This window comes from Mauremys reevesii, linkage group 26, assembly GCF_016161935.1.
Source record: "Mauremys reevesii isolate NIE-2019 linkage group 26, ASM1616193v1, whole genome shotgun sequence".
In the NCBI taxonomy this organism is placed as follows: domain Eukaryota; kingdom Metazoa; phylum Chordata; order Testudines; family Geoemydidae; genus Mauremys; species Mauremys reevesii.
Genome location: NC_052648.1, coordinates 14,485,658 through 14,502,951, shown reverse-complemented (window position 1 = coordinate 14,502,951; position 17,294 = coordinate 14,485,658). Strand labels below are relative to the sequence as shown.

The 17,294-nt window shown below is 52.5% G+C and overlaps 1 protein-coding gene across 2 annotated transcripts in view; it reads left to right on the top strand.

Annotated features, from left to right (window-relative positions):
• The window catches only part of FBN3 (fibrillin 3), a 128,002-nt gene extending 111,037 nt beyond the window's left edge, over positions 1-16,965 (top strand). For both annotated transcript variants that reach the window (XM_039515824.1, XM_039515825.1), the window contains 7 exons: positions 434-556; positions 1,485-1,601; positions 4,413-4,541; positions 9,939-10,058; positions 11,335-11,566; positions 12,114-12,282; positions 14,249-16,965. In XM_039515824.1, the coding sequence (XP_039371758.1) occupies positions 434-556; positions 1,485-1,601; positions 4,413-4,541; positions 9,939-10,058; positions 11,335-11,566; positions 12,114-12,282; positions 14,249-14,623 (1,265 nt within the window). In that variant the 3' untranslated portion in view covers positions 14,624-16,965. The remainder of the gene's footprint in view (positions 1-433; positions 557-1,484; positions 1,602-4,412; positions 4,542-9,938; positions 10,059-11,334; positions 11,567-12,113; positions 12,283-14,248) is intronic.
• Positions 16,966-17,294: the final 329 nt, after the last annotated feature.

Genomic DNA, 17,294 nt, shown 5'->3' with positions numbered 1-17,294 from the left:
ATGGAGCAGGAGATGGGAAGTGCCTAGCGTGGGCCCTGGCGCAATGAGTCCTCCGGCCACTGCAAACCCAGCCCGCTGTCCATGTGTCAGTGAGCTGCGCCTGTCCAAGTCAGGCCCTTCGGCATGAGGTTATCACACCCCCTCACACCAGGGCACTCGCTGTGAGCACGTCTCGCTCCCCTGGCAAAGGGACGGGAAGGCGTCGCTAATTGTAGTTCGAAGGTGCCGGGCACCAAGTGACCTCCACTGCCCATTGTTGTCGGGGGGTGGGGGGGGGTGTTCTTCTGGGCTGAGTCACCAGGCCCCAGGCAGGAAACGGCCGGTTAAGCAGGAAGTTCCATTTGATGAGAGTCCTCATGTTTCCATCGGGCCATCACCCAGCTCCGCCCACAGCCATGCTCCTGCTGACTTGCCCTGTTTCTCTTGAGTCTAGATCTGGATGAGTGTAACCAGTCTCCTAAGCCGTGTAACTTCATCTGCAAGAACACAGAGGGCAGCTACCAGTGCTCCTGCCCCAGGGGGTACATCCTCCAGGAGGACGGAAAGACCTGCAAAGGTACCGGCCCAAGGCCAGGAGGCAGCAGAGGCCCTGCCCTGCCTCTGCCTGTGCTCAGCGCAGGCTGCACAACCATCGCTTGGGTTTGAGGGGAGCCGTGTCCCTGGGGTCATGCTCTCTGCTGTCATTCAGCTTCCGGGCCCAAGTGCAGTGACACAAGGACACGCAGTGGAGTGTGTGTGGCTGAACTCCCAGCCCCATTGACATCAATGGGATCAGGATTTCACCCTCTCTCCTGGCTCCTCAGCAATATTCTGCTGAATAAACAAGCACCTGGAGCTCCCAGGCCCTGTGCTGCCTCCCCGACAGCGTGCAAGCTCCTGAGCCAGCTACTACAACTGTACGGCATCTGAGTTGCTCTCAGGCCCCTGGGGCTGACAGCCTGACCTCACCCTCCACTGTCTGCTCTCCTGGGGCCCGTGCCTTACACACCGGTGCACACGCCTGCATCGCTGGGGCATCAGGCCACACTCAGCTCTCACTCAGCACCATAGCTGTTGCTGCCAACCAAGCGTCTGGTGTGCTGGGCTTAGTTAGTGTTAGCGGCTGTGGCCGTCTCTCGGATACTGGTGCCTCTCGCTGGGGGCGTGCATGCCCTGCAGGAGCTCTGGGAAGGTGAGACCGGGGTCATGCCGCAAGTGGAAAAGATTTCCACGAAGCAGTGAACAATTTCATTGTCTTCTACGTGCCTTGATACATGCTTCTGCAAGTAGGGCCAGGGCACAAGTACCAGGGCAGGGTCGAGCGTGAGGCACCGATTGCCACAGGTGCGTTCCCTGCCCAAGGGCCTGCCTCTCTGGCCTGCCCTGGGGCAGTGTGGCTCCGCACGGTCCTGGCTGCCTGGTACAGAGCGGCTCAGAGGACCCCTATTGTTCAGTATAGTAGCACGAAGGCGAGACAGTCAGGGCTAACTGTCCTGTTGCCTTAGACTTGGATGAATGCTCCACCAAGCAGCACAACTGCCAGTTCCTGTGTGTGAACGTCATCGGCGGGTTCAACTGTAAATGCCCCCCTGGATTCACTCAGCACCACTCCTCCTGCATCGGTGAGTAACGGGAGCTCTAGCAAGCCCCACCCACCCCTGCCACCAGCAGCACCCTGGGGAGCCCGGAGGGAAATGCTGCTTCCAGCCCCCTGCTCTGACTGCAGGGTCTGGACCACCACCAAGAGGTAAAGCCATTTTAGATTTGGTACGGGTGAGTAGTGAGAACCTCACAAAATATAATACATGGAGATATATCTATCTCATAGAGCTAGAGGGGACCCTGAAAGGTCATTGAGTCCAGCCCCCTGCCTTCACTAGCAGGACCAAGTACTGATTTTGCCCCAGATCCCTAAGTGGCCCCCTCAAGGATTGAGCTCACAACCCTGGGTTTAGCAGGCCAATGCTCAAACCACCAAGCTATCCCTCTCCTCCTGGTTGTAGGGAGCAACCTTGGTTCAAGTGATCATGAGCTAATTCAGTTTAAACTAAACGGAAGGCTAAATAAATATAAATCTGCAGCTATGGGGCCTTGATTTCAAAAGGGCAAACTTTAAAAAGTGAAGGGAATTAGTTAGGGAAGTGAACTGGATCGAAGAACTCAAGGATCTGAATGTGTAGGAGGTTTGGAATTACTTTAACTCAAAGTTGCAGAAACTATTTGACACCTGCATCCCAACCACAGGGCAAAATTCATAGGGAAGGGTTTCAGACCAAGCTGGATGAACAAGCATCTCAAGATTAAGAGAAAGCAGAAAGCCTACAAGGTGGAAAATAAGATGGATCAGCAAGGAAAACTACCTCTTGGCGGTCAGAAATTGTAGGGATAAAGTGAGAACTGCCAAGAGCCAAGCAGAATGGACCTTGCAAAGGGAATTTAAGCCAATAGTAAAAGGTTCTATAGCCATATAAATAAAAAAAAAAGAAAGAAAGAAGAAGTGGGACCGCTAAGCACTGAGGGTGGGGTGGAGATTAAAAATAATCTAGGCATGGCCCAACACCTAAACGGATACTTTGCCTCAGTTTTAAATAGGGGTAATGAGGAGCTGAGGGACAGTGGCAGGGTGGGTAATGGAAATTAGGATACGGAAGTAGAAATTATCACATCCAAGGTGGAATTCAAACTCAAACAACTTAATGGGACTAAATCGGGGGGCCCAAATAATCTCCGTCCAAGACTATAAAAGGAATTCCCACATGAACTTGCAAGCCCAATAGCCAGGGTTTTTAATGAATGTCTAAACTCGGGGGTCAGACCCTATGACTGGAGAATTGCTAATATAGTTCCTATTTTTTAAGAAAGGAAAAAAGGTGATTTGGGAAACTATAGGCCTGTTAGTTTGACCTCAACTGTATGCAAAGTCTTGGAACAAATTATGAAAGAGAAAGAAGTTATGGACATAGACGTTAACGGTAATTGGGATAACATACAACATGGTTTACAAAAGGTAGTTTGTGTCAGACCAACTTGATCTCCTTCTTTGTGAAGATAACTGATCTTTTAGAGAAAGGAAATGCAGTAGATCTAACCCATCTGGATTTCAGTAAGGCATTTGGTACAGTTTCACATGGAAAATTATTAGTTAAATTGAAGAAGATGGGGATTAATATGAAAATTGAAAGGTGTATAAGGAACTGGTTAAAAGGAAGACTGGCTAAAGGGGTCATAGGGAAAGGTGAACTCTCAGGCTGGAGGGAGGTTCCTCAGGGATCGGCCTTGGGACCAATCTTATTTAACATTTTTCTTAACGACGTTACCACAAAAAGTGGGAATGCGCTAATAAAATTTGCAGATGACACAAAGTTGGGGGGTATTGTCAATGCGGAGGAGGACCAGAATATCAAGAAGATCTGGATGACCTTGAAAACTGGAGTAATAGAAATGGGATGAAATTGAATAGTGCAAAGTGCAAGGTGATGCACTTAGGAACAAAGGCTGAGGGGAGATACGATCCCTCTCTATAAATACATTGGAGGGATGCACGCTCAGGAAGGGAGAGGAGTTGTTTAAGTTAAGCGCCAACGTGGATACAAAAATAAGTGGATATAAACTGGCCATCAACAAGTTTAGGCTTGAAATTAGACAAAAGTTTCTAACCATCAGAGGAGCAAAGTTCTGGAACAGCCTCCCAAGGGGAGCAGTGGGGGACAGAAAACCTAACTGGCTTCAAGACTGAGCTTGATAAGGTTATGGAGGGGATGGTATAATATGAGTACCCACAATGGCATGTAGCCAGTCTGCAACTGTTAGCAGCAAATATCTCCAATGACCGGTGATGGGACACTAGATGGGGAGGGCTGTGAGTTACTGCAGAGAATTCTTTCCCAGGTGTCTGGCTGCTGGGTCTTGTGAAAATGTTCAGGGTTGAACTGATTGCCATGTCTGGGGTCAGGAAGGAATTTTCCCACGGGTCAGATTGGCAGAGACCGGGGGGCGGGTGAGGGTCACCTTCCTCTGCAGCCAGAGGCACAGGTCACTTGCAGATTTAAATTAGTGTAAATGATGGATTCTCTGTAACTGGAAGTCTTTAAATCAAGATTTGAGGATGTCAGTGACTCAGCCAGAGGTTAGGGGTCTATTGCAGGAGTGGGCAGGTAAGGTTCTATGGCCTGTGATGTGCAGGAGTCAGACTAGATGATCATAATGGTCCCTTCTGACCTTGAAGTCTATGAGTCTATGTGTATTTCTGCTGCTCTTTAGAGAATTGCTGCAAACTGTGCCCTTTTCCTGCCACTCTTTTCCTCAAGTCTGTTGTCTCTGTTCCTCGCCATGGTATTGCAGCAGGTAACATGTGCTGAGACCTCCCTTGGAAAGGGCCTTTAGCTGGCAAGCTCCGGGCCAGTCTGCCATACAAAGCAATTCGTGTTTTACAGACAATAACGAGTGTACAGCCCAGCCCACCCTGTGTGGAGCCAAAGGCCAGTGTCAGAACACGCCAGGCAGCTATAACTGTGAATGCCAGAAAGGATTCTCCCTGGACAACTCTGGTATCAACTGTGAAGGTAGGTGTTTGTCTCCAAGCATGCCCGGTATGGAAGTGTTCCAAGTCCACTTGTCATTCCTGGAGCAGGTCTAAGTACAGCCAGTGCTGGCTAACCTGGTTTTTCAGATGCTTGTCAGTGCAAACAGTGTGGCACCCTTCGATCTCTGGCCTGTGACGAGAGGGTAGCAGAGATCACTCTGCAGCCAGGAGAAAAGCTGGCTCTGGGCCTGTCATTAGCATGCAGGTGCAAGGAGTTACTGCCAGCAGCCCATGCAGCCCAGGACTCAGATGATGAAAGCTGAGGGTCAGGCCAGTCCTTTCTGGCCATGAGTTCAATGAAGCATAAGAAGACCATACCCATCTAACCTAGTATCCTATCTTCCGGCAGTGGCCAATGCCAGATGCTTCATAGGGAATGAACAGAACATGGCAATTATCAAGTGATCCATCCCCAGCATCCAGTCCCAGCTTCTGGCAGTCAGAGGCTAGGGAAAGCCAGAGCATAGGCTTGCTTGCTGACCATCTTGGCTAATAGCCATTGATGGACCTGTCCTCCATGAACTTATCTAGGTTTTTTTTGAACCCTGTTATACTTGTGGCCTTCACAACATCGTCTGGCAACGAGTTTCACAGGTTGACTTTGTGTTGTGTGAAGTAGTACTTCTTTTTGTTTGTTTTAAACCTGCAGGCTTTTAATTTTATTGGCTGACCCCTGGTTCTTATGTTATGTGAAGGGGTAAATAACACTTCCTTAGTCACTTTCTCCACACCTGTCATGATTTTATAGCACTTTATCATATCCCCCCTTAGTCATCTCTTTTCCGTGTCTTTTTAATCTCACCTCATACGGAAGCCATTCCATACCCCTAATCATTTTTGTTGCCCTTCTCTGAACCTTTTCCAATTCCAATATATATTTTTCGAGATGGGGCAACCACATCTGCACACAGTATTTAAGATGTGGGCATACCATGGATTTATATAGAGGCGTGATATTTTTTCTTATTATCTATCTCTTTCTTAATGATTCCCAACATTCTGTTAGATTTTTTGATTGTTGCTGCACATTGAGTGGATGTTTTCAGAGAACTATCCACAATGACTCCAAGATCTCTTTCTTGAATGGTAACAGCTAATTTAGACCCCATCATTTTATAGGTATAGTTGGGATTAGTTTTTCCGATGTGCATTACGGTGCATTTATCAACTCTGAATTTCATCTGCCATTTTGTTGCCCAGTCACCCAGTTTTGTGAGATACCTTTGTAGCTCTTCACAGTCTGCCTGGGACTTAACTATCTTGAGTAGTTTTGTATCATCTGCAAATTTTGCCACCTCACTGTTTACTCCTTCTTCCAGTTCATTTATGAATATGTTGAATAGGACTGGGTCCAGTACAGACCCCTGGGGGACACCACTATTTACCTTGCTCCAATCAGAAAACTGACCATTTCTTTCTATCCTTTGTTTCCTATCTTTTAACCAGTTGCTGATCCATGAGAGAAACTTCCCTCTTACCCCATGCCGGCTTACTTTGCTTAAGAGCCTTTGATGAGGGACTTTGTCAAAAGCTTTCTAAAAGTCCAAGTGCACTATATTCACTGGATCCCCCTTGTCCACATGCTTGTTGACACCCTCAGAGAATTCTAATAGATTGGTGAGGCATGATTTCCCCTTATAAAAGCCGTGTTGATTCTTCCCCAACATATCATGCTCATCTATGTGTCTGATAATTCTGTTCTTGACTACAGTTTCAACCAGTTTGTCTAGTACTGAAGTCAGACTTACCAGTCTGTAATTGCCAGGATTGCCTTTGGAGCCTTGTTTAAAAATTGGGGTCACATCAGCTATCTGCCAGTCATCTGGTACAGAGGCTGATTTAACCTAACTAATTGTGCAATTTTATATCTGAGTTCGTTCGGAACTCTTGGGTGAATACCGTTTGGTCCTCGTGACTTATTACTGTTGAATTTATCAATTTGTTCCAAACCCTCTTCTACTGACACCTTCGTCTGGGACAATTCCTCATATTTGTTACCTAAAAAGAATGACTCAGGTGTGATCAAGAATTACCTCTCCCCTTGTGGGTTCCAAGACTAACTGCTCCAAGAAGCAGTTATTTAAAGTGTCAGGAAACTTTATCTCTGCATCCCTTCCTGAGGTGACATGTGTCCAGTGTGACGTGTCCAAATCCCCCATTATTACTGAGATTTCTATTTTTATAGCCTCTAATCTCCCAGAGCACTTCACAATCACCATCGCCATCCTGGTCAGGTGGTCAGCAGTATATTCTTCCTGCTATACTTTTATTATTCAAGCATGGGATGTCTATCCAGAAAGATTCCATGATACAGTTTGATTCATTTAAGATTGTTACTATATTTGACTCAATGCTTTCTTTCATATTGTGACCAAGGTGCCAGGGGGGCCACTGTGAGGTTATTTAGTTAGGGCAAACTGCAAAGAATGGGGCAGAGAATCCCCAAAGCTGGTGGATATTCTAATACTTAGATTTACCAAGTCAGCGCAAAACAGCTTCTACAATACCTTACTGGTAGCACAGAAGCCAACGACACAGTTCCCTTATAGCAACCCAGCCTTGGGCTTCCACCCGGACACTCAAGTTTAATATGATGAGGATTCCTGAAAATCTTATTCACCATATAAGAAAGTTCTACCAATCCCAAAGGATTGGACGCATTACCTTCCAAGCTAATGAATATTTCAGATCTTAACCAAATACATGGCAATTCTTATTAACTACAATTTATTTTAAAAGAAAAGGATCAGTATACATACAGACCTGAGTACAGTTCTGAGATCAGATTCATAGTAGAGATGGTGAGCTTTGTAATTGCAAAGAGTTCTTTCAGAATTAGACCATAGGTTATAGTCCAGTGTTCATATCCAGGGTGATCCAGGTGAGACTGAAGATCTCAGTCTTATGATATAAGCTTCCCCTGTGTAAAGCATCCAGCAGATCTGAGATCAAAAGGATCAGGCCCAAGAGGTTTTTATACAGTTCCAGGCCTTCTCTTGACAGCTTGGAGTTCTTAGCTGAACAATAGGCAATCATCTGGACTCTGAAGTAGACCTATTTCCTAAGCATCACTGGTAATTAGCTACACAGATTAACATAAGGTAATTGCCTGTTTTGCACCATTTGCAGGTGATCTGCTATATACTTCAAAGAGAGATCAATACAGTGTTATCACTATATCTACAGTTCATTTAAATGTCAAGATCTCGTTTTGATCTCTGAATTAACAGAACACAGCATAGACAGGGACTGTTTGACTGCATCGTTAACCTCTAACAATAGATATGTAAACACCCAAAACCACAAACATTATCTAGTAATATGTCCCTAAAGGTTGAATTTGGGTCATTCATCCAGCATCCTTTCTGGACATGTGTCACTCCCCGACCCACACGACCTATTCTGTCATGCATATATATTCTGTACCCTGGAATTACTGTGTCCCATTGATTTTCATTGTTCCACCTAGTTTCTGTAGTGCCTATTATATCAATAGCCTCATTTAATACCAGGCACTCAAGTTCACCCATCTTTCTATTTAGACTTCTAGCATTTGTGTACAAGCACATATACAATCTGTCACTTTTTAGTTTTCTGCCTTTGTGTGATGCAGTTGAACGGCACTCTTCATCACATGGCACTAGAACAGTCTGTCATGTGATGGGCTGGAATCAGCATCCTGGCAGGGATTCAAGGTGAGATGAGGCAAGGGTGAGCAGAGATCTCCCTGCCTCGGTGCAAGAGATGGGCTAGATGGCCCCAGTGGCCCTGTCCCACCCCAGGATCTCCTGGACACTCACAACACAAGGGGTGGACACAAGGGCAACTTCCCTCTATAGTGCAGCCCTGGGAAAGCAAAGCAGAGTGCGTGTCGGGCCACGGCAATATTAGCCCATTGCAGACACTCAGCACAGAATGGGCTGCGCAAGCTGCTGCCCAGGGCCCAGCGCCTGGAGCATGAGCTGTGAATGTGTATAATCAAGGTGCCTGACCTCGGACCAGGCAAAACCTGCCACACGGAGTGCTTCTGAGAGTGGAGAAGAGAAGCCAGTATTCAACCCAGGCAGCAAGAAACAAGCCACTAACCCACGCCCGCTAGAGAAGCAGTCACTTCTCACTGCCACAAGAATAGGGGACACACATCAGAGCCACAAACCCCTTGAGAGTGAACTAAGGCAGACCAATGGGCCCTGAAGCATGGCCAAAGGCAGCCAGCGAGGGGATGCCAGGGGCTCAGGGCCTGCGACAGAGACAGTCCACTCCTGCCCCGGCTCAATCCTCACTAACCCCTGGGACCAAGCATGGGATTAGAGTCTGACCCTCACTGCCCCACCACCCCAGCGTGGTGCTGGCAGGGGCCGAGTCCTCTGCTGGGCATGGGGGATGAGCCCTCCCTCCTCCAGGACAGCGAGTCAGAGGGAGCCCAGTCTGCCCAGAGAGGAGCAGTGGCAGGACTTCACCAGACAGCTCGTGTGGTGGCCCATGTCCCTGTCTCCCAAGGAGGATGGGCCCACAGCATGGGGACAGGACAATAGGGCTGGGCCTTAGGCTCCAGACCTGTTGGCTGTCCCTGCTGGGCAGGAAGGGGCGAGCAGCAAAGGCGCCAGGACTCAGGCCCTAGATCACAAAGGCCAATCATGACTTTGCCGCAATTGCTTTAAAGTCAGAGTCATTAGTGACCAGGGATCTGGCGGGGGTGCGGCCAGAGAAGCTGGTCCCATTGAGCCCTCCTGAGAGCCCCTTCAAGCAGGTGCTCTGTGTCTGTGCATTGCTGGTCTCCAGGCTCTGCTGCTGGGCTGCAGGAGCTGATGGAAGGCGTCTCATGGGCGCTCTGTGTCCGTGCATTGCCGCTCTCTGGGCTCTGCACACTGGGCTCTGCTGCTGGGCTGCAGGAGCTGATGGAAGGCATCTCACGGGCGCTCTGTGTCCGTGCATTGCTGCCTGCTGGGCTCTGATACCAGAGAGCAGGAGCTGATGGGTGCTCTGTGTCCGTGCATTGCTGGTCTCCAGGCTCTGCTGCCAGGCTGCGGGAGCTGACGGAAGGCGTCTCACAGGCACTCTGTGTCCGTGCATTGCCGCTGTCTGGGCTCTGCACACTGGGCTCTGCTGCTGGGCTGCAGGAGCTGATGGAAGGCGTCTCATGGGCGCTCTGTGTCTGTGCATTGCCGCTCTCTGGGCTCTGCACACTGAGCTCTGCTGCTGGACTGCAGGAGCTGACGGAAGGCGTCTCACGGGCGCTCTGTGTCCGTGCATTGCTGCCTGCTGGGCTGTGGGAGTTGATGGGCACTCTGTGTCCGTGCATTGCCGCTCTCTGGGCTCTGCTGCTGGAGTTGACGGGAGGTATCTGACGGGCGCTCTGTGCTGTTTGTGCCATCAGATGTGGATGAGTGCGACGGGAACCATCGCTGCCAGCATGGCTGTCAGAATGTCCTGGGAGGCTACCGCTGTGGCTGTCCTCAGGGCTATGTGCAGCATTACCAGTGGAACCAGTGTGTGGGTGAGTGTGGGACTGAGGGTGGGGGGGCTCCCGTGTGGGGCAGCGTACTAGCTAGGGGAGGGAGGCTGCTCCCAGCTGAGCTGCTGACTCCTTGCTCCACCTCTGGCAGGTCAGCAACTTCCCTGTGTTTGTCATTAACCCGAGGACCTTGGGTTTGCTGCAGCCCCTGTGCTGGGCACCAGGCCGCCCTCGGGGAGCAGAGAGACAAGCGCTCTGTGTTTGGTGCACAGCCCACGCTGGGCCAGTCTGCCCGCACACTCGCCTGCGAGTTCCTGCTGCTCCCACCACAGATGCCAGCAGAGGGTCTGGCTGCTTGTAACGGGGCAGGACTCACCCCTGCGGCGCCTCCTGCTGGTGTCCTGGGAATTAGCTCTTTTCCCGGCTCCGGAGCGCCCTCTGCAGGCCGGTGTCCTGCTTGCCGCTGGCCCCATGTCCCGCCCAGGAACCGATACCCCTTGTCTTTGGGGTGCTGCCCCCTGGCAATATCCCCACAGACTCAGGGTCTCCCCACCCAGGGGAACCCCCAACCCTCTATCCTCACCGTGCCTCAGTCGTGGGCTACTGCCAGTCACCATCTAGCCCCCGCTCCTGGGGCAGACTGCAGCATAAAAGCCACTCATCATAGGCAGGGTGGGGGTTGGACCTGCTGCCTCTGCCTACCCATGAGCTGCCCCCTGCAATCCCAATATCTAATTGGCCTTCCACTAGGCTGCAGCCTGGGGGTGTTTCCAGGCCGGAGCTCCCCAGCTCCCTTGGCCTTCCCCCAGCCCTGCTCCACTCCGGGTCCCTTCTCTCAGCTCCCTGCAGCCAGGTCCCTCCCTCTCAAAGCCAGAGAGTCTGGCTTCTGGCCCCGGCCCTCTTATAAGGGCCAGCTGGGCCCTGATTGCACTGGCTGCAGCTGTGGCTGCTTGCCCCATCAGCCCAGCTTTTCTCTGCCCCAGCCCTTCCGGGGCTGCTTTCAGCCCTTCCAGGCAGGAGCGGGGTGACCACCCCGCTACACTGCTCCACATTCCCGACAGCAGATCAGCCCGTTAGGCACCTAAGGGAGGGGCTAGGCCCCCTGTAGGAAGATGTTGTCCTTCACCTCCTCCTTTTCCTGGTGACTGAAGAGCTGGGGCAGGGAGCCCAGCTGCCGGTGTTTGGCCAAGGGGCTCAGCCGGGGGCTCGTTAATCTCACTGGCAGAGGATGGAGGGAGGGGGAGCTGGAGCAGTGACCACTAGCAGGGTCTCCCACCCACAGCCGTCCCCTGAGCCCTTTGCTCTGTCCTGGTTCCAGATGAAAACGAGTGCTCCAGCCCCTCTGCCTGCGGCTCCGCCTCCTGCTACAACACTCTGGGCAGCTTCAAGTGCGTCTGTCCGTCCGGCTTCGACTTCGACCAGGCCTTCGGCGGGTGCCAGGATGTGGACGAGTGCTCAGCCGGTGGCAGCCCCTGCAGCTACGGCTGCTCCAACACTGATGGGGGCTACCTGTGTGGCTGCCCTGGGGGATACTTCCGAGCTGGACAAGGGTGAGCAGATGGGGCTGCTCCATTACCTAGGCAGGCGCTGACCCCCGGGCTCACGCCAGCTCTGTGCCGGAGCCCTCCCCCGCAGCAGGCTGAGCTCAGACGTATCCTGTGAGTGTCTGTACAGTCCCACAGACACACCCGCCTGTGCACTCACACTCCCAGGTGCATGCTCATGCCGGGACACCCATGTGCGCTCCCGCTCCCAGGCATGCTCAGGCATGCACAGCTGCACACATGTGCACACACACATACCCGGATGCTTGCCTGGGTTCTTCCAGTGCTGCCCAGGTCTGTGTACCCCGTCTGAGTGCCCCAGCAGAGGGGAGCACATCCCGTTAACCCTCTCCTCACTGAAACCCAGGCTCCTTGTTGCAGCATGTGCATACGTTGTGCTGCGCACTGCACACCCCACCCACCACCTGGCAGACACAGGCACAGCCCTGGGTGTGTGCCCGGTCCCACCTCATAGGCCTTGGCACTAGAGAGCGCCATGTGTTATGGGGGTTCGGAGTGAATCCTGTCCCACTGTTTACTCCTCTGGCCCCAGGCACTGTATTTCTGGACTCGGCTTCGGCAAAGGCTCCTACCTGCCTGCCCCTCCAGAGGAGGATGAGGAGAACCTGCTCTCCCCCGAGACCTGCTACGAGTGCAAGATAAATGGCTACCCCAAGCGGGGCCGGCAGCGCCGCAGCATCAACGGGACTGAGGGGCACCAGGTAATGCATGGCCCTCCGGACAGCTCGAGGCAAGCTGAGAGCCAGGCCCACGGACTGTCTGGGAGAGAGCTGTGTGGCATCCCCAGCCCAGCACCACTGAGACAGTCACAGGATGGACCTCTCCCCAGAGAGACCTACCCCATCAGCCTTCCCTGTGCCTGGTGACTCAGTGCCTCAGGAGAGAGAGAGGGGGGCTGCTGAGTCCCCACAGTATGGGGTATTATCTGGGACCAGACCATGCACCCCTCTGACATATTCACAGGGGAGACAGGGACCCGGCCACCATCACAGACTGTGTCCTCAGTGCTGCACAAACACTTGTGCACCCCTCCTGTCCCTCAGCTCAGCCATCTGCCGAGCCCCCCTCTCCCAGTCAGACCAGGGCTACTGGAGTCAAACCCTGAGTGCAGGCCTTGGTGACACTCCCAGTCACCGTCGGAGACAGCCCTGCACCAGTGCATGGGCACACATCCGTACACTTCAGTCAGATCAAGGAGCATTTTAATTTGTATCCCTCTTCAATAATAAACAACATTGGGACAACCTGCTAGGGTCCGAGTGAATTCTCCGTCCCCTGGCAGGCCGTCTCTTTCTGAAAGCACTGGTGGGCTGGATGCAGCAATCCGAGGGGAGGGTCTTTGTCCTGTGTGATATGCAGGGGGTCAGAGGCGATGGTCTAACGGTCCCTTCTAGCTGTGAACACCTGCCTCGCCAGGTAGCGTTTCAGCACGACAGGGACATTTCTTCACTTTGTTGTGTGGGTTGCATGTACCCCAAGCCACAGGGCAGTGCCAAGCAGGCACAGTCAGAACCTTCGCTGGCCAGCAAGGCAGAGCCAGGAGTTACTGGCCTGGGTCAGCCACCCAGGGGAGTCCGGCAAAGCAGGAAGAAAAACTAAGTCTGGGGAATGTTTTGGCAAGAGAAGCAGCTGCCCTGGGAGCACGTGGGTTCCTCAACACTGGAGTAGGGTTGCCAACTTTCTACTTGCACAAAACCAAACACCCTTGCCCTGCCCCTCCTCCAAGGTCCTACTCCTGCCCCGCCGCTTCTCTGAGGCCCCACTCCCGCTCCTCCGTCCCCCCTCCCTCTGTTGCTCACTCTCCCCACCCTCACTCACTTGCTCATTTTCACCGAGCTGGCTCAGTGGCGGGGAGGACTCTGGCTGGGGGTGTGGCTCTGAGGTGGGACCAGAAATGAGGAGCTCGGAGTATGGGAGAGGGCTCTCGGCTGAGGCAGGGGGTTAGGGTGTGGGAGGGGCGAGGGCTCTGGCTGGGGGTGCGGACTCTGGGGTGGGGCTGGGGATGAGGGGTTTGAGGTGCAAGAGGGGGTCCCGGGCTGAGGCTGAATGGTTTGGAGTGTGGGAGGGGGCTCTGGGCTGAGACAGGGGGTTGGGGCACCGAGGAGTGAGGGTTTTGGCTGGGGGTGTGGGGTCTGGGGTGGAGTTTGGGATGCAGGAGGGTGCTCTGGGCTGGGACCGAGGGGTTCAGAGGGCGAGAGGGGGATCAGGTTTGGGGGTCAGGGGTGCTGGCTCTAGGTGGCATTTACCTCAAGCAGCTCCCGGAAGCAGTGGCATGTCCCCCCTCCGGCTCCACAGTTCCTGGCCAATGGGAGCTGCAGAGCTGGCGCTTGGGGCGTGGGCAGCATGCAGAGCCCTCTGGCTTCCGCTACATGTAGAAGCTAGAGGGGGGACATGCTGCTGCTTCCAGGAGCCACACGGAGCCTGGGCAGGCAGGGAGCCTGCCTTAGCCCCGCTGCGCCACCGAACGGACTTTTAATGGCCAGGGTCCCTTTTTGACTGGACGTTCCAGTCGAAAACTCTACACCTGGCAACCCTACACTGGAACCACTTCTCCGAGCTGCCTTGGGGGCCCTGGGCAGGCTCCCTTCTCACACCCAGGCCTTTCTGGGCCTGGCCAGACTATCCTTTGTGCTGGTTCATTAAGGTGCCCTCCCTTCTTCTCCCTAGGAGCCCGCAGTGAGTCTGGCCAGCGTGGACATTGATGCTCCCCTGTCCATGAGCCTGAACCTCTCGGCCCTGGACCACAAGGAGCACATCCTGGAGCTGCTGCCGGCTGTAGAGCCCCTCGAAAACCATGTGCGCTACGTGGTCTCTCATGGCAACGAGGACGGCTACTTCCGCATCCACCAGAAAGAAGGACTCAGCTACCTGCACCTCGGCCGCAAGAAGATCATGCCTGGCACCTACCTGCTGGAGATCGTGAGCGTGCCCCTGTATCGCAAAAAGGAACTGCAGAAACTGGAGGCCAAGAACGACCTCAACTACTTGGCAGGGGAGCTTGGCCAAGCACTCAGGATGAGGCTTCAGCTCCAGCTTTACTAGCCACCACGAGAACCAACCAGCCACCCAGCCAGCCACAGCCCAGTTCTTAGCAGCGCCACCCACACCTGGAAACAAACCCCTTTGCTATTGCCGCACCCCTGTGCCAGCACCTCGCCGGCCACACTGTCCGACTGCTGGGAAATGCGCCCCTGGACTCAGCACTGGGCCCTGGGCAGCTAAGGGCTGCTCTGCTTCACAGAGCACCTGTGTTACGCACCAAGCAACCCCCCAAAAGAGCTTGTGAAATCTTTGTCCATGGTTTGAAACCCTGTTGTCTGGAGCTGTGTCTCCCTCTGTGCTCTCATCCCCTGCAGTGGGCGGCCCTGTCCTCTTCCCTTAAACATGACACTGTTAGTCTGAGCTGACAAGGATTTTCCCATTGAAACCTCCCTGTCTTCCACGGCCAGGGGCCGCTCGCCATCCACAAGCTAGGAGATGGGCGGTGGCTGAGGACAGAGCTCAGATGTGACCTCTAAAGAAGCTGCTGTATTGGTGCCATTTCCCAACATATCTGGTTTTTCCTTTGCTTCTGCATTGCCATAATGGTGCTCTGGAAAATCCTCCTCAGCTGATACTGGCTGCTCGCTATCTGCCGCGCTCTTTTTTTATATTGTGTTCCATCAGGTCCTGCGTTTGTCCCTTTGCATGGCAAAAAAAAGTTAATTTGGCCCCACTTGGAGTGAAGGGCCAGTTTGGATTATGCCATGTAACCTCACACTGCAAGCTAGCCAGTCTGAAGGACTGCAGGTTTCTGTTCCAGTTTAAGGCTTCAATACCGCAGTGTTCTGAACATGTGCAATACTAGCTGGTACTGCTGGCACCCTCTCCACAGAGCGGAGTTTGGAAGGGTTGTTCCTACAGCTCCAGCAACTGCAGAGGTTAACGTACGTTCTTCTGTCACCAGCAGGTGCTGAGTAGCTTTGGGGGAGGCGTACAGTTGTATGCTTTGATTGTGGTTGAACAAACTCAATTGCCACGAGAGATGTAGTGAGTCTTAGCACAGCACAGATAGGCCCTTCCTGCTGGTAGGAATTGGGGGTGATTTGGCCCAGTGGGGGGATCCTAGACCCACTGCTGGGAGTGTTTGCGAGTTCCCCTAGAGGTCCCCCCGAGCAGGAGCAGGAGAGGTGTGCTCAGAAATGGCACTGCAGGCCCACAGGGGAGAGGGACATGGCTCATGGGCATTTAGGCCCATATTTTCAAAATGGTCCCTGATTTTGGGTGCCAGTTTGGAGGTGTCTGGTTTGAGTCACCTCAGGGCCTTTGGCCAGACACCCACAGTCGGGGGCACTTGCAAATATGGGATTCCGCTCTGGTCACTCCAACGTGATGTCAGAAATACTAATCCTCTGATCAATGCAGACAAACTAAATGCACTAAAAACAACCTGCAAAATCAGATTGCAAAGAATCTGTCTCCTTGCTGCCGCCGATGGCCTGAGCAAAGAGGTTGGTACTGACAGCCCTTGCCTCCTGCCAAGAGGGTGATTTTTCATACGACTGTTTTGTACAAGGCCATTTTCTAGTTTTGCATGAAACTCTTTTTTCCGTTTTTTGTGTAAGTCGGTTTTGGGGTTTGTTTTTGTTTGTTTGTTTGTTTTTTGGTTCTGCATCAACACTGTGCATCAGCAAAAGGAAACAAAGGTGCTAATTCACTCATGGTAACACACAAGACTACCTGATAGATCCCCAGATCAATGGTGCTTTCAGCTCGCGGAAGCTGGTGCTGGTACTGAATCGTCAGGGTTACTGCACTGCATCCACCCTTCATATTTATGTATAACCACCAATGTTACAACTGCTTGTTGTTGTGAGGAGGGCATATTCCTGTAGCTTTTTTGGTACTTTGGGGTGGGGGTTGTTTTTCATTTCTGTTCTTTCCTGGGATGCTGCCACCCCATGGCATGTAGGGGAAGTGTGTGTATACTGTACTTTGGCTAATATCAAACTTGAAAACTCTTTTGCATAATGCAGCTGTAAACAACACAGAGCTGGATTTTGCAAGAGTACCAGACCTCATGACGTGACAGGTGGCCTGTTTTTGTTTTGTTTTTTTACCAAAGGGTGCTTTTAAAAAAATTAATAATAATAAATTAGCAGAGGCGGGGTTTTGTGTGTGTGTGTTGAGCCAAACGTGTCAAATGAGAAAGTGAAATGTTTTCATTCATTCCAGTCTAGTGTGGTGATTTGTGTTCATTGACATTTCTTGCTAGTTGGTTTTCAGATGTGCTGGGCACACCCAGTGCAGAAGCTGTGCCACCTTGCCCCGCAGAGCGAGCGTCTCTTTGTGGATTCCTTTTTGTATCAGAAGCAACGGCAACAATAAAATTATTTTGGGTTAAATGCTTCTGCCTCTCATTTGTAGCTGGAGGCGGTGAGCTCTCAGCTCACATTGGAAATGGCCCCTGCAGCAGCTGGCTAAGCAATGCCTGTCTGGCTGCACTGGTGGTACAGCTCGCTCCAAAAGGGCGCTCTCCATTGACTGCTGGGGGCTTTGAGTCAGGCCCCTGTGAGGTGCCGCAGGGAGGTTACATGGGTAAAGGAAAATGGTGCTGGCTCCACTTGTTGAGAGGGAGGGGCAGGAGGGAGCTGTGGGGTATCTGAGGGGGAGGGACAGGGGTTGGTCAGGAGGGAGCTGTGGGGTATCTGAGGGGGAGGGGCAGGGGTTGGGC